Source organism: Talpa europaea (assembly GCF_964194135.1).
Source record: "Talpa europaea genome assembly, chromosome: X".
NCBI classification, from domain to species: Eukaryota; Metazoa; Chordata; class Mammalia; order Eulipotyphla; family Talpidae; genus Talpa; species Talpa europaea.
Window position 1 is genome coordinate 95,742,864 of NC_140081.1, and position 24,765 is coordinate 95,767,628.

The 24,765-nt window shown below is 64.7% G+C and overlaps 2 protein-coding genes across 2 annotated transcripts; both read right to left on the reverse strand.

Moving 5' to 3' along the window:
- Nucleotides 1-1,475: 1,475 nt before the first annotated feature.
- Nucleotides 1,476-8,247, reverse strand: FAM3A (FAM3 metabolism regulating signaling molecule A; the record flags this gene model as incomplete). The annotated part of the gene is made up of 10 exons (XM_084259063.1): nt 1,476-1,682; nt 2,584-2,710; nt 2,803-2,887; nt 3,165-3,215; nt 3,596-3,654; nt 3,770-3,893; nt 5,576-5,599; nt 6,004-6,117; nt 6,971-7,042; nt 8,217-8,247. The coding sequence occupies 10 exons, from the start codon at nt 8,245-8,247 to the stop codon at nt 1,587-1,589; spliced, it is 783 nt and encodes a 260-aa protein (XP_084115189.1). The 3' UTR covers nt 1,476-1,586.
- Nucleotides 8,248-11,285: 3,038 nt separating this feature from the next.
- G6PD (glucose-6-phosphate dehydrogenase) lies at nt 11,286-23,012 on the reverse strand (the record flags this gene model as incomplete). Its single annotated transcript, XM_084258454.1, has 13 exons — nt 11,286-11,780; nt 11,860-11,952; nt 12,019-12,095; nt 12,173-12,408; nt 12,501-12,687; nt 12,894-12,987; nt 13,322-13,447; nt 13,523-13,681; nt 14,714-14,931; nt 15,425-15,533; nt 15,615-15,652; nt 22,243-22,370; nt 22,937-23,012. 13 exons carry the CDS (start codon nt 23,010-23,012, stop codon nt 11,690-11,692), a joined length of 1,632 nt encoding a protein of 543 aa, XP_084114580.1. The 3' UTR covers nt 11,286-11,689.
- Nucleotides 23,013-24,765: the final 1,753 nt, after the last annotated feature.

Below are 24,765 nucleotides of genomic sequence, written 5' to 3' on the forward strand. Positions count from 1 at the left end.
GCTGGGTGTTGCCACTGGGGCTCCCAGCGCGTCGCAGCGTCTGGCCCGGGCAGTCGGGGCTTGAACCCTCCCAGGCTTCTCTCATTGAGACAAGCCGCAAAGCCTACTGTGGCCTCGAGGGGCCAGCCCAGGGATGGCCAGAGCAGCGGTGGCCCCTCTCCTGTCGGTCCTCTCTTGCTGGGGGCCCCAAGGCCCAGCGCACTGGCGGAGGGACTGAGGGGACGCGCACTTCACGTGTGGCGCCGTGGGGGTGCAGATGAAGCACTGTGAGCACCGTGGCAGCCCAAGTGGAGCCAAATGGGGGTTCAGTAGGCTGTTCATGCTGCTTCCGGGGGTGTCTGAAGGGCTCACCCCTGAACACAAGTGGGTACTGTAATGACGGCGACTCTGCTGGGCCCTGGGTGGTCACGTGGGCGGGAACCTGAAACAGCTGCAGGTGAAGCCAGTGGGCGAAGTCCTGTGCAGGGCCTGGCACAGGCTCCTAAGAGACGCGCTGGCTGCTCCTGAGCCTCTTCTCCGTTGCCCTGTGGGCCCAGCAGGGACCGTGACCACTTCCTCCCTGAAGGCCCACTTCGGCTCCCGCTCCGGCGGCACCGCCTCCCAGGCCAGTCCCTCCAGCTGGGGAGTGCGAGCCACCCTCCTTTCCTCAGACCCCCGCGGCCCCCACGCCCCAGGCGTGCTCTTCAGCCGGCCTCCGTTTCCCCGGGTTCTCGCTGGACGAAGGGAGGTGGAACTCATCTGAGCAGTGCCAGCGGCCACGGGGCTCGGCCCTTGGCGGTCCGGCCTCAGTGGTATCCGAAGCGCCTGCTGCTGCGTGGGTCACAGGGTGGCGCTCGGACGCCCTGGGTGGGAGGCCCATGCCCTCAGCGGGGGTCCGTGAGCTTCCTGCAGCCCCGAGGGCAGACCCGTCTCTCTTGGCAAGGCCTCAGAGAGGGCCAGCCTGTTGGTGGCGTAAGCCCTGGAGACCAAGGCTCTCTGCTCAGGCTGTGGGGGCGCCCTCCCCCGACCCCCGACCAAGCCACCCGACTCCACAAGGACTCCGCAAGGAAAGCGCTTCAGTCCATTGGGGCACCGCTTTATCAAGGGGTCATCGAGGACGACCGCCAGCCGCGGCACCAGGCACCGGCCAGGTCCCCTTGCTGCCGGGCTGGCCTGGCCCCCAGGTGGCCCCTTCCTGCCAAGTGAGGCAGGAGGCAGCCAGGGCTCTCAAGAGTCTCCACGTGGGGCTCACTGAAGGGATCTCACTGGAAACAAGGTGAGCTTCTGGAAGATTCTGCAATTTGCCGGGCAGTGGGGGGCCATTGTCTCACCCGATGGCTGGGGTGGCTTGGGATGAGGGGGGCTGGCCAGGGGAAGCAGTTTTTGGAAAAGGACACAGCTGCCTGGGCTCCCCACCGCGGCATGCCTGGCCAGCCCCGCAGCCTCCAGGCCACCCTCCAGTCCCTGGTCTGGACCTGGATGCACTGGGGCAAGAGGGCACCCTTGGCCACGTGGGGCACGGGTCTGTGCCCTGCCTGGCGGTGGTGCCGCCGCCGCCTCCTAGGTGGGCACATGCAGCCGCCCTGGGCTGGGCCTTCTGCGGGCTGCTAGCTGGCCACGCTCCGCCGCGGGATGCAGCCCTCCATCTCCAGCGCCTCGGGCCAGCCCTCGTACTTGTTGGTGTGCTTGCTGTTCTTCACGTGCTGCAGGCGGGAAGGCAGGCCTCAGCCCTTGGTGCCAGGTCACATGCGGCCCTCCCCCTCACGGGCCGCACCCAGACCTGCCCTGTCGGGTCGGGCACCTCCCGTTTGTCTCAAAAAACTGCCAAGTGGGCCTCCCCGGTGGCGAAGCGGTTGAGTGCCGGACTGTGAAGCTGTCCGCAGCCTCTGCAGCGCCGGTTCGATTCCCCACTGGCCAGGGAGAACCCCACATGGCGCAAGAGACCTCTCCTGCCTCGCCCGCTGCTCCCCTCAGCTGTGAATTTCAATCTGTCTGCCTGTTCTGCTCCCCGCTCTGGCTCTGGTGAATTCTCTCACCCTCCCGCGCTTCTGACTGTACCCCAGTTCTTATATGAATAAATAAATCTTTAAAAAAAAAAAACCCTGCCAAGTGTCATGGGCCTGGGGTGCCGGGCCTCTGTCACATTAACGGGGAGGGGTCGACCACTCTGCCGGGGCCCCAGGGGTGTTTTGTTGGGGTCCAGTGGTGTGCTCGCCCAGAGCAGGGAGCTGCTACAAGAGCTAGGCCAGAGGAGGCATGGTTGCTCCAGAAGCCAGAGCATTCGGGCGCCACTAGAACGGCCTATGGGCCTTGTCCTGCTGTGGGGAAGCAGGGCTTGGGGTGCCGTGGCTTTCAGCTCAGAGCCCAGCACAAGCGGCCCGGGAGGCAGCCCCAGCTGGGCAGCAGGGTTGTGGATGCAGGGTGGATGTCCGGGGGTGGGGGGCGGCGGGGGGGCTGCTGACTGGAGTCTTGCCCCTGTGAAAACTTTGGGCTGAAGCCTAGTCAGTGACCGCCCTTCGCCGTGCAGGGCTGCTGGGAAGAGGGGTGCTGCGGCGGAGGCTGGAAGGCTGTGGTGTGAACAGCAGGGACAGGCCCCATCCGTACCTGCTCAAAGGGGCTCTTGTTATGCACCCCCTTGGCCCCCACAAACACCCAGCTGTCACGGAAGGCCAGGTCCTTGACGTTCTTGCTGCCGAGATCGCTGAAAAGCTTCCTGGTCTCTTCATTCATCCTGGCGCAGCAGGAAGGGGTGTGAGCTGCGCTGCTTGGTGCGGACACATGGAAGGAAGGGCGAGGCCGCCAGCGGGCTTGGAGCTCACTTACTTGGTGGCCGGGTCGTCGTACGATGCCACGAACACCAGGGTGCCTTCGTGCAGGGGCCGAATAAACTTCAGCAGATCATTGACATCTGGGGGACACGTTCCATGGGACGTGGGGCATCAGGTCTCATGGAGCTCCCCTCCCCTGCCCCCCCATGCCACGCCCCAGTCCCAGAGGAGGGAGGGATAAGGCCAGGGCACACCCACCAGGGGCGCCAAATGAGCCGGGACAGAGTAGTGGGCCATGCCCGCCTCCCCAACCTTCTCTGAACCCGGGGGAAGTGCTGAAGAAGCCCCCCAAATGACCCGCTGGGAGTGGCATGAGGGAGACCCCCCACCCGCTGCACTGGCAAAATGGGGGCTCACCTCCAGCCCACATGTCAAAGGTCCGGGCTGCGATGAGCTCTCCACTGACCCCTGGGTTGAGAGGGGATGGTTGCTGGGTGAGCCGCCAGGGCTACCGCACCCCACTGCCTCGTCACCCCCAGACCCGGCTCAGGACACGGTGGTGGCCACTGCAGCCCTTCTGGAAGCTTTCCACAGAGCCCTTAGTCATGCCTGCCAGGCCCCTTGTTCGGGTAGCTGCAGCACAGCTAGGCTGCTGAGCTCTGCCTTGGTGTTGAGGCCCCCCAGGGGTTCCTCCGGAAGCCCCCTCCAAGTGCCCGGAAACTTCTAGTTCTTTACTTGTTCACTTGCACAGACCCCATCTTCCCGGGAACCCCTGCAGGGCGGGCGGGGAAGCAGCGGAGGGACAGAAGGTGGCAGGCTGTGGCGAGGCCCCCGCGGTGGGGACTCACCGTTCACCAGGGCGATGTTCAGGCCTCGGCCCACGTTGTCGCTGACGCTGCTCATGAGTCTGGCAGGGGGGTGGCACCCTTGAGTGACAGGTTTTCCCTCTGCGCCCTGCTTTCTCAGGCCCAGGTTCTACTCCCCATCCCTCCTCGCGGCCCATTTCACCCCAAGGAGCTCACATCTTGTCCTCAAGGCAGATCTTGGGCCCGATGACATTCGCGGCCCCGCTGACCATGCGGAAGGCCAGGTGCTCCTCAGGACACGGCTGCGGCAGGCCGCACTTGTACTTCCTGGCCCGCGGCTCTGGGGGAGACAGCAGGTGATACCCCCGAGCCTGCCCTGGGGTCGATCACCTGAGACCTGAGGGGAGGTAAGACCAGCCCAGGGGGCGAGGAGGGAGCTGGTGGGGGAGGGGCTGGCAGTACAGGCCAAGGCCTGACCCTCCAGACATTGCGCCCTGCTGAGCTGCCCCAGGGCAAAGACAAGGGGTGCCAGAGAGACTTCTCTGGCATTGGCAGCAGGAGAGAAAGGAGATGGATGGGCTGGTACCCCACAGGGGGACCCCCAAGTCCCACAGGGCAGGGGGCAGGGGCGGACACCTGTTACACTTGCCCTAACACCGGAGTGCACGAAAGCTGCGATCCTGACCCGTGCGCAGCACGGAGACAGGCTTTTTACATAGTTAGTTGGGGGGGGGCTCGTCCAGGGCAGGCCCTAACCCGAGGACAGTGTCTTTAGACAAGACGGAAGCAGTGAAGCGGGCAGAGGCGGCGCCCGGGGACGGAGGCGGAGCCGGGAGGGGAAGGAGCCCCCCCACCAGGGGCCCCCGCAGGGAGGGTAGCCCTGGGACACCTGGAGGCCCCACTTCTGGCTTCCAGAACTGGGAGAGGATGAATCACCGAGGTTGAAGCTCCCGGTCTGTGGTATGTGACAGATTCTGACAGCAGGAAGTGGGGTGCTGCTGTCATGAATCCCTAAAGTGTGGAAATGGCTCTGGAGCTGGGTAGTGGGTGGAGGCTGCGGAAATTCCAGGTGTGTGTTAGAAAAGGGTCCCTTTGACCCAAAGGGCGGGTGGAAACTGGCAGGAAAGGGTTGTGGTGAGGGCAGGAGAGGCCTGCATGAGAGAAGGCCTGCACTGCAGCAAGAGCCCACCGCTGCAACGGCGAGCGGCCGCGGCCCAGCACAGACGGGTCGCCCAGACACCGGAGGAAAGGCACCCCCGCCCGACGCTGCCTAGAAGGCGGCCGGCTCGTGTTCCAGTATTCGGGGGAAAGACGAACTCATGAGTTGTAGACCTGGCCGCTTGGCCGAGGAGAGGTCAGGGCAAAGCACTGGAGGCACGGATGCGAGAGGAGAGACAGGTTTGACCGAGGAAGGAATGGGGAAGCACGGAGCTACCAGAGCCGGCCATGTTGACCATCCTCAGCCCGACCCTGCCGCGGACACGGAGGAGGCAATCTCGGGAGCGGGGCCCAGGGCTGGCCGGCGCGTTTCTGTCGACATGCTCAGCCTCGGCAGCAGAAGCCGGGGACAGAGATGGGGCTCAGGGGCACGGTTTGGGGGCAGAAACACTGCCCGCCCGGATGCAAAGGGACAGAGGGGGACGGGAGGAAGGCGCGCCGTGAGGGAGAGCCGAGCCGTCCGGCCCCGAGGACGAGGACGAGGACGAGGACGAGGACGGCGCTGGAAGCCTCGTGGCGGCGGCGCCCTGCCGGCTGCTGGATGGACTTGGAGCCGGCGCCCCCGACTCCCTCCACCTGCTCCGGAGCAGCGGGAGCATCAGGCCCATGCCGGGGCCAGCGTGTTCGGGAGCGGGGCAGATGCCCTCTAGGCTCAGGCTCAGGGCACGCGCGCAGCTCCCGCGGAGGCGGGGTGTGGGGAACAGAAACCCTGAAGGGCGGGTGGGGGGAGCCACAGAAGCCTGAGGGGCGGGCCCGGGGCGGGCCCGGGGCGGGCGGGCGGGCGGGAGGTGGCAGGCCCCTTACCTGCGGTCGCGGAGTCCTCTGGGCCTGTGGGTGCAGAGTGGTTTCTGTTAACAGCCTGGCCCTCGCCGGGAGCCGGGCACAAGGGGAGTCAGGCGCAGGGGCCGGGGGCAAAGGCAGGCGGGCCGTGCTGCCCCCGGGCACGGGCCCCGGCCAGGAAAAGGGCGGCTTGGCCTCGGAAAAGGCGCTCGGGGCAAAGCGTCCCCTCCGCTCTCAGGGCCAGGCAGGCGAGGGCAGGGTGCGGCGGGGCCTCCCCTAGGGTGGGGCCTGCCCTTCGCGCCCGCCGGGTACCGGATCCTGCGGGCCAGTCGGCCTGGTGGCGGGGAGCAGACCTGAGGCGGCGACGGCCCCAGACACGCACAGGCCCAGGGCCGCACCCCGGGCCCGTCCCTCCCGCCCCCCACCTCGGGCCGGGCAGACCCCACACTCACTGGTGAAGAGCTGCTGGAGGCGCGGAAAGCCACCGCCGGGCGCGCCCAGGAGGCTGCTGACGACGATCCAGGTCAGGGCCACGGTGACCACCAGGGCCACGAGGCGCAGGGGGCCTGGCGGTGGGACAGACGCGGCCCGGACACCTCAGCGGCCGGGGGCACCCAAGGGCCCAGGGCCACCCCGCCCTCTGCCCTCCCACCAGGGAAGACGCGGCCACGGGCAGGAAGGAGGGCACCTGTCAGCGTCCACTAGGCCTGGCGGGCGACTCAGGTTCCTGGTCCCCGCCCCCAGCTGCTGCCCTGCTGTCCCCCAACTCCCCGGCTGCCCCAGTCATCTGGGGTGGTTGTGGCTTCATGACCCGTCTTCCCATCTGTTCCCGCCAGGTGTCAGCTGCCCTGACCTTGAAGCGGCAGTTGCGCGCCCAGGCACTCACTTCTGCCTGGCCTCCAGGTCAGCACACTCCCCTGCGGGCACTGCCGCTAGCTGCCACGGCTCTCTAGGTGCCCAGGGCTGCAGGTGCCAGCGCTGACCTGCACTACCCCGGCGTGGCCTGTTTCGCAGTCCTGCCCTGCAGGCCACACCCTCCCGCCGGCGCCGCCCGCGCGCGTCTCAAGGCTTCTTCGGTTTTGCTCGGCTTCCCTGGCGTCCCTGCCCAAGGCGCCTCCTGTCGGCTCAGCGCCTCCGTGAGTGCAGGCCTCTGCGCCCTGCTTCTGCCCGGAGCTCCCCGAAGCTCCCTTTGCCAACAGTCGCCGCTTTCGCGAGCCCGAGAAGTGGAGAAGGCTAGTCCTCATCCGAGGGGAAACGGGGCGCTCGCAGTGGGAGAAAGCGCGCGCAGGGCCTCCCGCCGCCACAGCCCATCCCGCGGTTGCCCCCGGTTGCCCCCCCCCCCCCCCCGCCCTCGGGACCGGCTTCCGCAGGCCCGGGTCGCCAGCGGGGTCCCTCTTCCGCTCACGGGGCGTCACCTACCTGCCAGCCTCATGTCCACTCTCCCCGCTGGGCTGCGGCGCTGGCGGGTGCCGGACTTGGGGACCGCGCGCTCTGGGGGTAACAAGGCAGAAGAGCAGGTGGGGGAGTCAGGGCCGAGCCCGCGCCGGGCCCAGCGTGGCGGGGCGGGCGAGCTCGGTGGCTGTGTCGTCCGCCCCAGCACCAGCCAGGCGCCTCCGGAACGCGGGGGAGCCGTGCGGGGCAGGCGGGGCCGCGGGAGCCCGTCGGTTCCTCGGGGACCGGGACGTGGATGTGGTTCCCCGACTCGGCCCCTCCCCTGGGAGGCCCGGACCGCAGACCGTCCCTCCGACCCTGGCGGCCGGCCCGCAGGCTGGGCGGCCGGAGACTTGTCTGGCCCCGAGAAGATGCGAAGTCGGTCGGCGGGCGGCACCGTCGGGAGGTGGAGGAGCTGCGCAGGGAGGCGGCAGGCTCCACAATGGCGGTCCGGGGCGGGGCCAGCGCCGGCACGTGGGCGGGGCGACACCGCCCCGCCCCGCCCCACGGCCCGCCCCCTGCGTCCCTGGCCGCTGGTGGGCGGGGCCGGGCAGGCCCGAGCCTCGCCCCAGCCCACGCCTGCCCCGCCGCGGAAGTCTCCCTTTGAGGCCTTGAGTGGAGGGTCGCGGCCCGGCGGGCTGCCAGACTTGGGGCTACGCTGGCGACTCGCGGCCTATGTCTGAACCCAGACATGAGGTGCACGGATCTGGGCTGCGGGCGATGAGAAATTGACGCAAAGTTGACCCGTGCGGCCCGTGGGAACATGGAGGTACAGAAGAGCACGTGGGGGGCACAGCAGGAGGCAGCGGCCGCAGCCTCGGGGCTCAGCCTTCCTCCCCTCGCCGGGTGTGCCATGCCACCGAGGGCAGCGCCTGCAGATTGTTCCCTGCGCCGGCGAAACAGACAGAGTTAGCCCCGTGGCCGGACCGCCCGGCGCGCCCTGACCACCTGCGGTCCCGGGACAGGGGGGGCCACCCGCCCCAAGAGCAGCTGCTGGGCCACGTGGCACACACAGAAACAGCCCTGTCCGATTTTTATTTAAGGTTTTCTTTATGCACACAAGAGCTGGGGTCTACGCCAGAGGTACGGAGGGGTGGGGTATGGGGGTGGATGAGAGGATTCACCAGAAACCGTGGGGATCCACTGAAATCCACTGCTGAGGGGAGCAATGGGGAGACAGGAGAGGTCTGCTGCGCAGTGTGGGGAGCTCCCTGGCCAGGGATCGAACTGTCACCTGCACTGCTGACAGCCTGAGACTTTACCATTGGGCCACCACGGGCGCCCCCTGCCGGATTTTTGACCCAGTGGCCCCCCTTCCAGGGACCTTCCTCAGGAAATGGGCCAAAATACAGGGAAACCTTATAGAGCCAGGCAGTGACATTGCTTTGGCTGGAATCCAACAGCTTCCACAGTGGCAACGCCAAGCTCGCTCACCCTCCCTACCCAGGTCCCTCAGCAAATGAAAGCAGTGTTTCAGGGGGCTGCTGCTTTATCAGTCAGCACGGTGGTATTGGGTTTTCTTTTTAAAAGATTTATTTACGCATACAAGAACTGGGGTACAGGCCAGAGGTGTGGGGGGTGAGAGGATTCACCAGAGACAGAGCTGGGAACAGAACAGGCAGACTGACTGAAACACACTGCTGAGGGGAGCAGCGGGGAGACAGGAGAGGTCTGCTGCGCCATGTGCGTAGCTCCCTGCCTGGGATCAAACTCATGCCTCAGTGGCTGTGGGTAGCTTCATAATGCTGAGACTTCACCCCTTGTGCCACCAGGGAGGCCCCAGTATTGGGTTTCCTTGTGAAGCTGGGATCAGGCATCATTTACCAAACTCTCATCTGTTTATTCACCAGACCAGGGGCAGCGCCCTCCCAAGTTGTCTTTCCTTTAACGCTTAGAGTTCTGAGGCCCAGGAAAGGAAGCACCTGCCACTCGAATGCTTGGGCGCCAGCCAGACCCGGGCACCTGCCGCAGCCGCTGTCTTTATTTTATTTTATTTTATTTTTATTTCTTTATTTTTTTCTTTATTTTTTTTTAATTAATAAATTTTATTTTTATATTCCCCATACATGCAGCCTCTGTCTTTAGAGGACAGCACGTGCATCTCGCTGGGAGCAGGCATTCTGGAAGAGGGCTGCCGTGACTCCCCTGAGGGGCCAGAGGCCCACCCACCATCCCGATGGGCTACAGGTCTAGCATTCACTGGTGGCTCTTCTGGGTCTCAGGAGGCACCTGTGTGCAGTCCCCTGTTTTCTCTGGGACAGCTTTCCATGGGGGTGTGGGCAAGGTTAGGCCCCGTGTCACAGGCCCTCAGGGAAGGCGAGCAGCAAGGGTAAGAGATGGCCTCAAGCTCTTTGGCTTGTGCCCCAGTGCCGCTGCTGCTGCTGAGGAGCCAATGTTTTGTCTGGGGTCCTCAGCTCTCATTCATAGTATCAGCACCTAGAACTGAGGTGGTCGGATGCCCTCAGCCAAGCCCTCCTGGTGTATGGGGCCTCTGCCCGGGTACAGGCACCTCCTGCCTCAACCCCAGAGGAGCTCCCAGAACTGAGGTGATGGTGACTGTCCTCCCCTGGGACCCCGGCCCCTACTCCAGTTGACCAGATCTCAGGTGACGGTGTCACCAGTGTTGGGACCTCTTCAGGGGCCCAGCAGTGACAGTGGACCGCCCTGAAAGCTCTGGAACTGGCTCCCCAAGTGTAGGTGCCAAGGCTCATGTCCTCTGTGCACTGTGCGCACCTGGGCCTGGGCCTGTCCCTGACATGCCGGGGCAGGGTCTGATGGGAGGCACCCACCGCTACCCTCCCCCCTTTCTAGGGCTGCTTGTACCCCGCGGCAGCAGCTCCGAATCCAGAGTCAAGGCCAGGGCCTCTGGAGCTACAAGGTTCTGAGGATTCTGGGGGCCCCTAGCTCTCCCACTAGCCCTTCTTCAGGAGACCCCAGGCCAAAACTTTGCTTCCAATCCTGTCCACAAATGAGGCTTCTCGGCTGTTCTGCGTGTGGGGTGGGGGGGCGCAGCCTACAAGAGCCACCACTTAGGGGGCTGCCTCTATCCTCTGCTGTCAGAGTCCCCTCCCCCCTATTCAGTCAGGTCCTGAAGAACTTGGTCATCCCCCCCCCCCCCCGCCGCCCCGCAGGGAGGTATCAACCCTGTTGATAGAGAAGGGCAAACAGGAATGGCCCAAGGGGGTGGCACACCATCTGGGCTTCTAGGACCAGTTGGGCCAGGTTCTCAGAGGCTCTTCAGGTCTGTGCTGGCTGGAGCCAGTGGCCACGTGCCCTATCAGGCAGTGCGCATCCCGCATCCCTCCCTGCCCAGGCCCACACCGTGGCTGCCCGGCCAGGAGACTGCGCAGGGGGCAGCTCAGGCCAGAAGGCGGGGGATGGAGGGGCCACAGGTTGGGTTGCTGGGAGTCACATGGCCTGCTTCATCCTGGACAGCAGCCCTGTGTGTCCCCTCTGCCCTGGCCATGCCGGGCCTGCTGCTTCGTCCTGCCATGAGGGGCACTGCCACCTGGTCACTTGTCTTTTTGTTCCTGCCAGGACGCCCGGAGTGGAACTGGGTCCAGGGTGCTGGCATAGCTGGGCAGCCACAGGCCTCTGTGGGGAGGGTGCGGGCTTGAACGGCTGTTCTCCGTACCAGGCCCGCCTGGAACCCCGGCACGTGCCCTCCTTGGAAACAGGTTACTGGCAGGCACGACTTGGGGCGTGCTTTGTGGATGCCTGAGCCCCATGACTGGAGACGTGGAAGAGCAGAGGGCCACAGGGAGGTGGCCATGGCTGGGCCTGGGGGACCCCATGAGGTGGGGGACAAGGCATGGGGTAAGGGGTGCCTTCTAGGCTTGGGTGGGGATATGCTGCCCATCCCTGCTTTCAGATTTGGGGTGCAGACCTGGAATGTTCCTTTCCCCCTGGCTCATCCCCCCTCCCCCAGGTGTGGGACCCTGGCACTGAGGCCTCAGGGAACAAACCCAGAAAGAAACTTGAGCCCTCGGAAGCCTCAGGCTAGGCTCTTAGGACCACCCCAACATCTGCCACTGCCACCTCGCGCCCCAAACAGCACTGGGTGGCGGCCAGCACCCCGGCGGGGCCCGTGTGCCAAGAATCCCAGAAAGGCGTGCACAGATGCGACCTGTCCTGGGGCCCCACATCTCAGACTCAGGGTCAGGGTCAGACTCAGGGGCCACCCAGCAGAGCGAGGGTCAGGCGGTCCCCAGGCAGAGGGCTGGCCTGGCCACAGGTGCAGGCAGGAAGAGTGAGGACAAATGACTCTGTTGTGGATTTAATGGGGGGCATCCCACGTGTTGGTGCTGCGTTCCCAGCGAGAGGAGTTGCTTGGGGTGGGGGGGTGTTGGCCATGGAGTGCAGTCGGGGTGCTGGGCAGAGCGGTATGGGGGCCCTCCGGCTGGCGGCCAGGAATGTAGAGGGGCTCCGAGGCTGGCGCGAGGTCTGTTCCCGCCTCCCGAGCTCCCAAGCTCACAGCTGGCACGGACGGGTGGCCTGGGCCCTGGGGTCTGCCCACCGCCCCACCCTCCAGTCCTGGGCCAGGCAGGACTTGGGAGCCCCGTGCCAGCTGCCCGCGGAATGTACTGGGGCTGGGCGGCAGCAGGCGTGGGCAGGAATGTGAGGCTGAGGTCTGGTCCTGTCTCCGGCAGCGCAGGGCGCGGGGTGGGTGGCAGGTCCAGGGGTGGAGGTTAGCACCGGGCGCTGGGCTCAGAGCTTGTGGGGGTTCACCCACTTGTAGGTGCCCTCGTACTGGAAGCCCACTCTCTTCATCAGCTCGTCTGCCTCTGGGGGGCCTCGGCTGTGATCACGACAGGTAGAGGGGAGATGTGGACGGGCTCTGGCTCCCCCTGCTCCCTGCCCCCCCCCCTGCTGCGCACCTGCCGTAGACGTAGGGGATGGGCGGGGCCTTCTCGCGCTCAATCCTGTGCAGCAGCGGCGTGAAGATGCGCCAGGCCTCCCGGAGCTCGTCGCTGAGGGAACAGGGCGCTCAGGGCGGGCACGGTTGGCCAGGCCCCCCCCCACAGGCGGCTCCTCACCTGCGCACGAAGTGCATCTGGCTCCCGCAGAAGACATCCAGGATGAGGCGCTCATAGGCGTCGGGCAGCTTCACATTCTGGGGGGCGGGGGAGCAGGGGTGAGGGGGGGCGCGAAGGGAGGTCCGCGCGGGGAGGCGGCGGGCACCCCCGGCACCTTGTATCTGTTGCCGTAGGTCAGGTCCAGCTCGGACTCCTCGGGGTCGAAGAACATGCCGGGCTTCTTGGTCATCATCTTGGTGTACACCGCCTCGTTGGGCTGCACGCGGATCACCAGCTCGTTGCGCTTGCAGCGCTGCTGGAAGATGTCGCCCGCCACGTCGCGGAACTGCAGCCGCACCTCGGCTTTGCGCTCGTTCAGGGCTTTGCCGCAGCGCAGGATGAAGGGCACCCCTGGGGGACGAGGCGGCCTCAGCAGCGGCCCGGCGGCCGCAGAGACCGGGCCGAGCGCGGAGCCGCCCCCCGCGCCCGCGCCCGCCACCTACCGTCCCAGCGCTCGTTCTCCACGTAGAGGACGGCGGCCGCGAAGGTGGCGGTGGTGGAGCCGCCGGGCACTGTGGGGTCATCCAGGTACCCTTGGGTGGCCTCACCCTTGCCGCTGGGGTTCCCCACGTACTGACCCAGGACCACGTTTTCTGCCTGCACCTCCGAGATGCATTTCAACACCTTGACCTGGGGGGCAGTGAGAGGAGGCCGGGGTGACGGGTGGGGCAGCCATGCGTGCAGGCCCCTGGGACAGGTGCCGCTTGGCCCTGCTCCTCCCATCGAGCGTCCCGCCTCCTGGCGCCCCGGAACCACCGTGGGCAACCCTCCTTTTTCTGACAGGGAGGCTGAGGACCACGGGCTGCGGACTCCCGGGCAGGCACCCTTCCGCCCACCTTCTCATCACGGACGTCGTCCGAGTCGGTGGAGGCGGGCTTCTCCATGGCCACCAGGCACAGCATCTGCAGGAGGTGGTTCTGCATCACGTCCCTAGAGGGGCGGGCCCGAGGCGTCAGCCCCGAGGTGAGGAGGCAGCAGGACAGCCCGCCCTTGTCCCCCCTGCCGGCCGGGTTCCGGGGACCCAGGCCTCCAACAGGACTCTGGAGTGACCAGTTACAAGGCGTGCTTCCTCATCCCCGGGTTGGCCAGATGCCCTCGAGGCAGGAGGGGGGCAGCACTCCTCCCTTCAGAGCCACCAAGGAGCGCTGAATGCCAACCGCAAGGGGGGTGGAGGGGCCCCGAGAACAGGGAGGGGAGACCCAGCAGGGCAGCGGCATGGCCACCACCCCGGGCCAGCCTCCCAGGAAGGGGTGCAGGCTCTGACCGGATGATCCCAAATTCATCGAAGTAGCCCCCGCGGCCCTCAGTGCCAAAGGGCTCCTTGAAGGTGAGAATGACGCAGGCGATGTTGTCCCGGTTCCAGATGGGGCCGAAGATCCTGTTGGCGAACCTGCGGGTCGAGGGTGGAGGCTGGAGCTGCAGCGCTGCGCCCCCCCCCCGGCCCCGCCCCCCGGCGCAGCCGCACCTCAGCACCATCAGGTTCTGCACCATCTCCTTGCCCAGGTAGTGGTCGATGCGGTAGATCTGGTCCTCGCGGAACAGGCCGGAGATGTGGCCCGACAGCCGGTTGGAGCTCTGCAGGTCCCTCCCGAAGGGCTTCTCCACGATGATGCGGTTCCAGCCTCTGCAGCGAGCACAGAGCCGCGTCACCCCTCTCACCACCCGAGGGGGGTGGGGGGCCGGGGCCCCAGCACAGTCCTGCGGGGCTGGCCCCCACTTGCCCCACCCTTCACCTGAGACAGGCACCTCCCACCTGAGCACAGTCCCCGCCAGGCCCCGGCTCCTGACTTTCCGCCGGGCCGGCTCCCGGCGGCCAGTGGCCGTGCCTCTCCTGCCTTTGCTGGGTCCCGGGAGCGAGTGGGGGCCCCTGGGGAGATGGGGTCGAGGGCACCTCCCGGAGTTTTCAAGTGGGACACGTCCCTTTCCCGAGGAGAGTGGGCCCAGCACGCTGCGGCGGAGTGGGCTGGCGTGGGCTGGGGCTCTGGGGAACAAGCTCCGGTGGCTGGGCAGGGTTCTCTCGGGGCAACACTGCCACCTGGGGGCACTGGCGGGGACTTCGTGAACAGGGAAAAGTGTGGCACATGTCTTTCGTGGAGCAACACTGTCATCGTGTGGTGCGGGCGGGGACTGCTGGCAGAGCCATGGGATTTTGAATGTGACCTAGCCCTGGAGGGTGGACACTGGGATTTGGGTGGTAAATGCGTGTGGTAGTAGCTTTAAAAAAGGCTGTTAGCGGGCCTCCCTGGTGGCGCAGTGGTTGAGCGCTGGGTTGCGAGGCTGCCCGCGGCTCTGCAGCGCCGGTTCGATCCCCGGCTGCTCCCCGGCCACCGGAGGAGGGTCCTGCATGGTGCGCAGACCTCTCCTGCCGCCCGCTGCTCCCCTCAGCAGTGTCCTTCGGTCCTTCTGCCTGCTCTGCTCCCTGCTCTGGCTCTGGTGGATTCTCTCACCCTCCCGCGCTTCTGACTGTACCCAGTGCTTATAAAATAAAATAAAAAAGGCTGTTAGAAAACGACCAATCTTGACTGCATTCCCTTCTTTGGAGAGCTGGTGCATGACAAGAACAGGGGCATCAACATGGTCTGGATGCCCTAGATCCTTTGCCCTAAGGCCCGGGACACCTGGGAGGCAGGGAGGGAGGGAGAAAAAGCAGCCTTACATCTGGCTCATGCAGGTCTCCCGGATGTTCTTGGTGACAGCCTCATAGACGGTGGGGGGCAAGGCCAGGTAGAAGAGCCGGTTGGCTGTCGGCCCCTGGTGGAGGCCGTTCATGTGGCTATTGAGGCGCTGGTAGGAGGCGGCATCGTCGTACTGGCCGGCAACGTAGGAGTTGCGGGCAAAGAAATCGTCCAGCCTGGCCTTCTCCTCCGGGGCGGCCTGGGAAGGAGGGATGCAGGGAAGTCAGCCCCTCTCTCACAGCCAGGCAGGGCTTCCTTGGAGTCTGCCATCCTAGCTTACACTGACGTCGCCCCATCTGCCAGCTTTACACACCTCTGGTGTGGAGGCTGAGGCAGCAGCCATGCTGCGGGGCCTGCAGTCTTAAGCCTACCCCATGATCAGCACGGTTGCCCCGGGGACCTCATGTCCTAAGACAGAGTCAGGTTTCAGGAAACTGTGATGTGGGAGAAGGCACTGAGAAATGGCAGAGCTGCCAGCTTTCCCTGGCACAGAGGCTGGGGCTCAGCGGCCCAGCACGTGGAGCGAGGATGACAAGCGTGATGGTGCAGGTGGCCCTGGGAAGGTGTCCTACCGTGGCCCTGGCCCACTGCCGCCAGGCTGGGGGGAACAGGAGGACGGTACGCATCCAGGGACAGGGTGGCATGCCAGGCAGCCCTGCTGGGGGCTGGTAGAGACTCTGGAAGCTACTCACTTTGAAGAAGGGCTCGCTCTGCTGGCGGATTTCGGCCACCGTGAGGGGGGAGCGGGCATAGCCTACGATGAAGGTATCCTCGGGCAGAAGGCCGTCCCGGAACAGCCACCTGCATGCAGAGTCAGGCTGTGGGCAGGGCGGGAGGGTGGGGTCTGGAGGCTGCAGGGCAGGGGCGAGGGGCCAGGCTTACCAGAGGGTGGGATAGATCTTCTTCTTGGCCAGGTCGCCCTGTGGCAGAGGGAACAAGTGTGGTCAGGAAGCATTCAGGCCGGGCCAGCGTCCCCACACCCCACACTCACTTGGAGCCGATGCACTGCTGTCGGCCAGCTTTTGCCTCACACGCAGCCAGAGGAGTGGGCACCCCCCAGCGCCAGCACTCGAGTGGGCTGGAGACATGACGGGAGCCACCCCTGCGCACGGCTGCCCGTGGCCACGCACGCTACCATCGGCGGGCAGCGCAAGCAAGTAGGATAGACTCCAGACCCAAGGAGACTAGACTCACTGGACGGCAGGGGAGGGGAAGGCCGAAGCCCTGGAAGATGTGGCCTCCTGGCCATTAGCAAAACCAAAAGGGCTCCCAGCTATGCGCCAGGAAGCACCTGTAGCGAGGCGCGTCAGGAGAGGGCAGAGGGACTCAAAAGCCAAACACACGACGGGAGGTGGGGAGGGGGGCGGCGACAGTGCAAACGGGCCAAGGGATGGACGAGCCCGAGGCTGGTGTCTGCACGTGGCAGTCGGGATGGGCCACCTCTTGGCCAGATTCTTCTGCCAAAGGGGCCAAGAATTAGGAGCACAACAGGGTGGACCACAGACAGGAAGCAGGAAACTGGAGGCTGTCACGGTCAACCTTAATCTACGTCCAACAAGGTGAAATGGACAAATTTCTGGAACAATCCCACCTGTGAAAATGGAGCGAGGGATGAAGTAAGCGACCGTCTCTGAGGGAGTCAAACTGCGGCCACCTGGCTTCCGCCGGCCCCAAATAGCCCCACAGTCCCCAAGACCCTCGCCAGGAAGGGGGCGCACAGGGCCAAGGTAAAGGCTCCCTGCAGGTTTGCTGGGCCTTCAGGACCTTGACACGCAAACCTGACGAGAAAGGCACGGGGACAGCCACAGCAGCGTGTCCCCTTCACAGGCACAAACACAGGCGAGAAATGCAGCCCTGCGAGGCCAGAACTCGTGACCCACGTCAGAGCCAAGTGGGGCGCATCCCAGAGACAAAAGGTTGGTTTTATAGCAAAGAAACAAAAATGTACTGGAACTCACCCCACTCACAGGTTGGGAGAACGAGCTCCAAGAAACAGCTCCGGTCCACGGGCCTCGCCCACTTGCACACTGGTCAGCTCACCAGGCGCAGGCACAGCGTTCCCGGGAACCCAGTATCGTGTCTTGATAAGAGCGCATATCAAGTTGGCAATAAAAAGGAACTTCCTTGAGCTGACACGGAGCACTGATTAACCCCCACAAACATTGCGGAAGGCAGGCAGGCGATGTGCAAATAGCCCCCTGGGAGCAGCCAGGAACCCGGAAGGAGCAGCTGCTGAGTCATGTCCCAGCGGCGGGAGGGTCAGAATAGAGGAGGTGGGGGGTGCTTGTCTATTCAACATCTGAGATCGAGCTACAGAGAAATGCTTACAATCAGAATGTGCTAGATCCAAAAAATCAACAGACGGAAATTGGCAAAGATTTCTTAGGATGCAGAAAGCAAAGACCATAAAATCGATGTCAAGACTTCATCGAAATACAAACCTCTGTCCATGCTAAGGCATTATGAAGAGGACGAACAGAACAGACAGGTCGGGAAAAGAGTGCCCGCATTCATGTTTGCATCCGGGACATACACGCCACTCCTTCAACAAGAAAACCACCCAGCAGAAAACAAGTCTCAGAGCTGACCCACCACTTCACAAGGAAGAGAGGTGAATGGCCAATAAACACGCGAGGAATGCTTCAGAACCTTCAGTTGTCCAAAAAACGCAAATGAAAGCACAAAGAGCAGCGGCTTCATACCCACGGGAACGGCTGGTCGCTGAGCGACGGTGCCAGGTGATGGGGAGGGCACAGAGCAACCGGAACGCCAGACGGCGCTGGCGTGCAGGAACATGGCACAGCCACTCTCTCAAGGAGACCGGCGGCCTCTCACGAAGCAAAACACTCCCCTACCCCGCAACGCATCACCCCGAGGAGTGGGGCTGAGTCCCACGTGGACCCCCACATGTGAAGCCTGGCAGCAGCTGACCCCCGCAGCCCCAGGGGGCACTGACTGACCCATAGGCGCCAGTGAGCCGACAAGCTGTGTGTTCCGACCACGGGATGCTACTCAGCGACACAAAGAAATGAGCTAGTACCCACCCAAGCCGGGGGAACCTCAAAGTCTTTATGCTGAACCCCAAACCCAGACACAAGACTAAATACTGGGTACCTTGAAATGAAGCTCTAGAATTGACAAAACAAATTGTGAGAGAGAGAAACTTGGCGGTGCCTGAAGCAGGACTGGTGGAGGCGGCCTGACTGGCGAGATGGGAGCGTCCTATGTCGTGACTGGGTGGAAGCAAGTGTACAGTTCAGACGTGCGCATTTTACGGAGTAAAAGCTTGGCCTAAAAAGTCCTGAAAGATGGAAAAATCCCTGAGGATGGAGCAGTGGGGCCAACGAGATGGGGTGGCAAGGCGTGGCCCTCCTTGTGCTCCTCTGTCGACTTCGTCGTTTGCGTGTGAAATTTCCCACAGCGAAGGTGGGCCATGAACACAGCAGTGCTGAGCCACAGCCCGGCGACAGCCACAGATGGAGCAGGAGGCCCTGGACAGCAGCACAAGGCCTGTCTCCCCAGCCCTGGTTGGCTGTCCTGCCCCCCCGCCCCCGCCATGTGGCTTTCATCTGTGACCTCACACAGGAGTTCTCAACTTCTGGGGGAAGGCCGAGGGGGAGGACATCCAGAGCAGGGAGCCCATGTATCTGCCCACCCTGTTCTCACTCCCGCAGCCTTGCCAACCAGACAGGTGCTGCCAGGTGGCACAGGGGCTGGGCAGAGCGTGACGCACCCCAGGCAGAAATACCAGCTCCAGGGCTTAAGTACCTCGGGGTCCAGTGCCGATGCCCGTTGAAAAGCCACATAACCATGGGGTGACTTCATGCCTATAGACCACAAGATGGGAGCCACATGCTCAGCACCAAAGTCCTCCCTGCCCGGTGGGCACCTGCACCTGGGCGCAGGCAGGTTGGAGGACCTGGGGTCTCTCCGCTGTGGATGCAGCTCAGGGGTGCCAGCGCCTGGCCGCTTTGCCTCCCATCTCCTTGGGTGACCAGCCAGGGCTGCAGGTGGACCGGTGTGGTCAGCGCTAGGTCACCAGGACCCAGCGCCCCCAGAGAGGGCTTTTCCTGGGTCAGGGTTTCCCGGATGCCCCAGGCCCAGCTCTCTCTCGGGTGCTGTGCGCCACTGAGAACCAGCCACGCTGCCGGGGGGGGGGGGGGGGCCGCACTGCTCCCCTGACTGGCTCTGCTGCCGCCTTCCACTGCACCCCTAGGCCATCCGGACCCTCACATCACAGCCTGAGGGCAGGCGGGTGGGCGGGCTGGGTCTGGCCGGGTATGGCCCTCAGCAGTACAGGCCTCCCCGCCCTTCCGGAGCAGCACTGTTTGCAAAGGCCACATTCCAGCAGGTCCAGAGGAGCTGGGACAGGCTGCGGGCAACAGCCGGTGGCAGGGGCCTGGCCTGTCTGCTGAGTCACAGTGCCCCACACCCCAAGCTGTTTGCTCTTGCTGTTCCCTTTGGGATTAACTAGTGCTAGAACCTGCTCGCCTTGTTTGGGCTCAGCCCCTGCAACAGCGCCTGCCTGCTGAGCTTCAAGGCACCCCAGAGAGTGGCGAGGTAGGACTGCGCAGTGCGGGCGGGGCACCCCGGGCTTCCGCCCATGGGGAAGTGGAGCCCTCTGTTGTCCTAGGCCCTCCCACCCAGGCCTGGGGGCGCCAGCGCTGGCCTAAAGGGCTCTGGAGACAAGGGAGCGTGGGAAGACACTTGCAAACCCTAAGCACATCATGTGTGGGGTGGGTGCAATTATGGGGGTTCAGGTAAGACGCGCTGGAAGCCTCTGATCTTTCCAAGCCCCCTCATTTGATCCCAGGAGCCCGGGGGAACGACCTGCCCAGCGACATGGGGTGACCAGCGAGAGATACCTGGCGCCACCTGGGCCCGACCACGCTCTCGGCCCTAGCTCTGCCCGGGCAGCGGCTATCCGCAAGGCTTTTGGCAGAGGGTGTGGCAAGGAGCTTGAGGCTTGGCAGAGGTGGGTCCCCGGCCTCCCCCCCCCCCAGGGTCACTGGGGTCAAGGGTCCATCTGGCCTTGCTGGGTGGAGCCCTGGGCCTGGCAAGACATGCTGGCTCCAGGCCAGCAAGACAGGCGAGCAGGGGGGCTGCTGAGCTAAGCGCGTGGCGGCCACGCCAAGGAAAGGGCCTCCCCCTACACCCTGGGGCTCGTGAGTCACAGGCCTTGGGCCAGCGCCCGTATCACGGTGACACAGCAGGAATCTTATCAGCCCAGAAATGACCGTGGAGGGGGGGGCCCAGTGTCTGGGTCATCCCGGCACAGGCCGGGTGGTTCGGTGGGGCCAGAGCACCCAGAGAGCCCATGCCCTGCTGTTCCAGGTGGGGAGACGGAGGCCCCGAGTGGCGAGGGGCGGGCTGAGGGGCCTGTGTCCCTCCTGCTTCCTTTCCTCCCCCTCCACTCCTCTCCATCCCTGGCCCAGGGATTATCAGATGAAGGATGATGCAACAGCCAGGCCCAAGGCTGCTTCCCCAAGCCAGGTCTGTAAGGAGAAAGTGGTTACTTTTGTTCCAGAGTTTTCTGGTGAGGGACAGTAAGTACCTGTACCCCTTTCCTGGCCAGGAGTGGGAAATCCTATGAAAGGGGAAGTGGCCACACTGCAGGGGAACAGAGCCCCCCTCCGGAAGAGAGTTCTCCCCTGGAGGGAAGCCGGTGTTGGGCAAGGGTTGGGCAAGCAGGGGAGGGCGGACGAAGGGGCAGAGTGGTTCCATGGCCCAGCCTGTCCAGGGGACCCACCAGCCACTGGGGGCTCTGCCAGCCCTGCTTACAGGGCTTGTGTGCACGGCAGGGGCTGGGCCTGCTGGTGGCCTCTGTCACATGCGCCACTCTGAGTTCTCATTGGTCAGCTACTGTCCACGGGACCCTGGCCGCCCACAGCTGGCAGCCCCACGAGGAGGGCAGGGCCGTGCCTACAGCCTCCACCAGGGGTGCTGACAGCCCTCCATGGAATGAATGAAGAGCTCACTGGTCTCCAGGGCAGCAGGTGGGGGAAGCCAAGGGGTGGGGGGCAGCACCCGGGAGGTAGGCAGCCACATGGAGGGGGAGCTGTTTGAGGTGCTGCCATGAGAAAGGAGGGAAAAGCAAACCGAGGGAGGAGGGAGAAGCAAACTGGAGCCCAGTACCGCGCGAGCCAGCCGCCCAGCCACGAGCCCCCGGGAAGGCATGAGGAGTCGGAATTGGCCTGAGGACCTCAGCCCTTGTTTCAAAAGCCAGTGTGCTATGCAGAGGTTCAGAGAAAGGAAGACACTCACCCCGGGGCCACACAGCAAGTGCGGCAGCTCTCCAGGGGGTGTCTAAGAGCCGAGGGCCTGGAGCTGTGAGCACTCCGGCCCTGCCGTCAGGGGGTGGTCCTGAGTTCCTCTCTCCTCCAGGTGGTTCTTGGACTGGCACTCGAGTCCGGGGTGTTAAGGTGTGTGGCCCACATGGGCACAACAGGGTTGGGGCGAGGCCAGGCCTGCCCCTCTGGCTTCATCCTGGGCACCCCATCTCGGGCTTACAGGAAATCAGACGACGGGGCTTGGGGCAGCTGTCCTTCTCCTCCCCCGCGTGGCCCCTCCTGCATCCTGGCTCTTTCTTTCCAAGTTCTCAGCAGAATCGTGTCACTGGCTGTGCCAAGGGCGGTGGCACGTAGTGACACATGAACAAAGAACTGACTCCTGTGGAGCCGAGGGACCATGACACGAAGGTGCGGGGAGACCACAGTGGCCCGCCTGGAGCTGACGCGCTTGCGGAACTTCCAGCAGCCTTGTTCTAAGTTGTGCAAGGTAACGGCAGACATGGGCCTGCGACGGCAGACTGTCCGGTCACGTCCTGGGTTCAGAGTGAGCCCGCTCCAGACTGGAAAGGAAAGCCCAGCGGCTCGCCTCCCACCCTGCCAGTCTGGTTTCCATGGAGCACCTGGAGTGTGTGCGCTGCTCCTGGCGGGGCTCACCCCTGTACTGGGATCTACTCCCCACCTGTGACCGCCCCTTCACCCCTGCCAGCATGCAGCGCCTCTGCTGGGCTTCTACTCTTCAGTTAGCCTTTCCTAGCTAAAGAAAATAGCCCCGCCGGCCAGGCCTCAGGGCTGGCTGGGTCAAGGCGTCTGTCCTTGGGCAACTGGATGTGCTTGAGAGAGACCGGGTGGAGACTGGGCTTCAGATCCTGCCCCTACAACTAAAAGGCTGTGACATCTGCTGAGCATCACACAGGTCGGAAGAAGATACCCCCAGTCTGAATAAGCTCCAGGTTGGCATCTCCCTTTTCCCAGGGCAGGAGGTGCAAGCAGACCGCCCCCATGAACCTCCCAGCTCCAGGCTTGGGGCTCAGTCAGTGGCTGCGCAGAGCTGTCAGGAGACCTTGCACGGAGGCTGGGATGCCCGTGCTCTGCAGGAGCGGGCGAGAGTCCGACTGAGGGGCACTTGTGAGGTCCCGTAAGCGACAGCGGGGGAAGGCAGACACTGAGAAGGAAGGGGACTCGGGCAGTCACATTCTAAGTCTGCTGTGGTGTAGACTCACCGAGGCACCCATGATGATGAAGATATGCGTGTCGGACTGGTGGAAGGCATCGCCCTGGTACAGCTCTTCCCTCAGGATCCCGCACACTTGGGTCCGGCTTAGGGCCACCTGCTCTGCCATGATGCTCTCTGCCGGGAGGGAGGCGGTGGGCAGGGAAGCACTGAGAAGCTGGCCCCTCTCCCCAGGGGCGATTCAGGTTCTCACCTGAAGGCCACGCGACTGAAATTACTCGCGCGGAATGGCAGGGGCGGGGGGAGGGCGGTGGTAGGGATTAGAAGCAGCGGGCCGGCCGGGGCACTGGGCCTGCTGTCCAGGCAGCCTTCCTGCCCAGCGTCAAATACGAGATGACCCCAAGCATCTGTCCATTCCACCTGGAGCCGCGCTTCCGGCGGAGCCAGGAAAACCCTGCCGGAGCATCCCGCGACCGCCCGGGGCATCTCACACGGGACGCGGCGGAAACTCCCCGAAGAGCCGGGGCCGGGGAGACAGTGCAGGAGATGCAGCGCGGCTACAGCCCTTCTTCTGCCGAGCTGGGAGAGGCGCAAGTCCCCTCTCCGCTCAGGGGCTCAGCGTCGTCGGGGGCCCGCGGGGGATGCAGGGGACAATGGGATCGGCTGAGACGCTCCCGACTCGGCCCCGCTCCCAAGCGTGGCAAACTAAGGGGTCTCGCGCACGCGCCGGCCCGCCCCCTTACCTGCGCCTCGCCGCCCGTCGCGCTCGCAGCCCCGAAGTTCGCTGCCGTTTCCGGGGGCTGCGCCCCGCCGGCCCATTTAACCCGCGGGGGCGGGCGCCCAGGCTGAGCTGACCGGCCTCAGGCGAGGCGCACGGGGCGGGGCCTCCGCAGACCCCTCCCACATGGGGCGGGGCGGACGCGGGCGCGGGAGGGTGCGCGCGCAGTCCGGGCGGGCGCGCCCCCACAGCCCCGCGCCAGCGCCCCGCCCCTGGGGCGCCTGTGTTGCCGCCGCCGCCGGCGAGCCCCGGGCCTCGCGGGTCCCGCGGGTCCATTGCCGCCGGCCTCGCCCCTCCAGCGCGACCCCGTGCCCGCCCCTCGGGGCCTGGCGCGGTGACGGGGAGCTCCACTCCCGCGGGCCTGGGGCCACGCCCCTCCGTGGGCGGGCCCACCTGGTCCCCGCCCCTCGCCGGACGGGTGGTCTGCTCCGGGCTCCGCCCGCCCCGTCAGGCTGCCCGGTCGAGGCTCCTCCCCGGGCAGGGGCGGGGCGACCCGGCTCGCGGAGGCCGGAGGCCGCCGTGCGAGAGACCGAGGAGTCTGCGGGTCGCGACGCCCCGAAAACGAGCGGGCGGTGCCTGTCGCTGGGGTGCGCTCAGTGGGCCGGTGGAGGCCGGGAGGCGCGGGCTAGCCTCCGGAGCCGCCGCCCTCGCACCTCCTTGGCCTCCTGGGGGCGCGCTAGCGTATTTTACTTCCGGGTCACACCGTGGTGACCCCCCGGAAGCCGGAAGCGAGAATTTTAGCCACGGGAGAAGGGAAGGGCGAGCACGGAACTCGGGCTCTCTCGGGGTGCCGGGATTCTCAGCGTTCGCGGCGCGTGGCTCCCGCCCTTCTCGCGCCGGGCCGACTCTGCTGGTTGGTTGGTCCTCGTCCCCGAAGGCAGCGCGCAGTCGGAGGGTGTTCCGCCGCCCCCGAGTCGCCCCGGAGGTCCCGGCTGCCCCCTCCTGCTGGGCCCGGCCCGTTTCTGCCCTGCGCTCTGGAGCACCGGCCGAGGCGGACCGAATTCAGGACCCAGGTGACTTTGGCGGCCAGCGGGACTGTTTCCGCGTCTCTCCGCCGCCACGATGTCTGACCACACCCCTGGTTGGACGGAGACTGCTAGTTCGGAAGCATTTGCTGTCCATCCAACTTGATTGCTTTTGGGGCGGTTCAGTTTTCTTAAAAGCTCTTCAACATGCTCTGACAACTAAGTGTCTGACCTCACGTGCCTTAGTTTGCGCACTTTGCAGACCGATCAGTGTCTGCTCGAACCGATCTCAGGCCGTTTCTGTGACTCGAGGATGGACGGGCTGTCCTGACATGTTTGAGAACAGCGGGAGTCCACGATGGCTACCCCAGAGTGGGCCACGGGAGAATATTCGGAGAGGAAGTAATGGGGGAGCAGATGTTGCGGGGTCATGCACACCATTGTAGGGGTTCGGGCTTTCTACCCGGAGGACAGTGGGCGCCACTGTAGGGTTGTGAGTGGCGGCGGGATGTGCTCGAAATTACCTTCCAGGCCCGATTAGTGGACTGAAATGGGGTGCACATACTGTCGGGGCAAGGGTGGAAGCAGGGTGATCTCTTAGGATATTGCAGTAATCCAGGTGTGAAACAGTGAAAAATTCCAAAGATGTACAAAAATGGAAAGAATAGTATCATAAATCCCTTGTACCCCACTCCCAGCTCCAACAGTATCACCTCGGGGCTAGATTTTTGAACTGTCCATCACAACCCTCACCTGTTACTGTTTTCAAAACTGCATTTGTTGAGATAAAATTCACTAGTCACACCCCTCTCGCATTGAGTGTTCACTT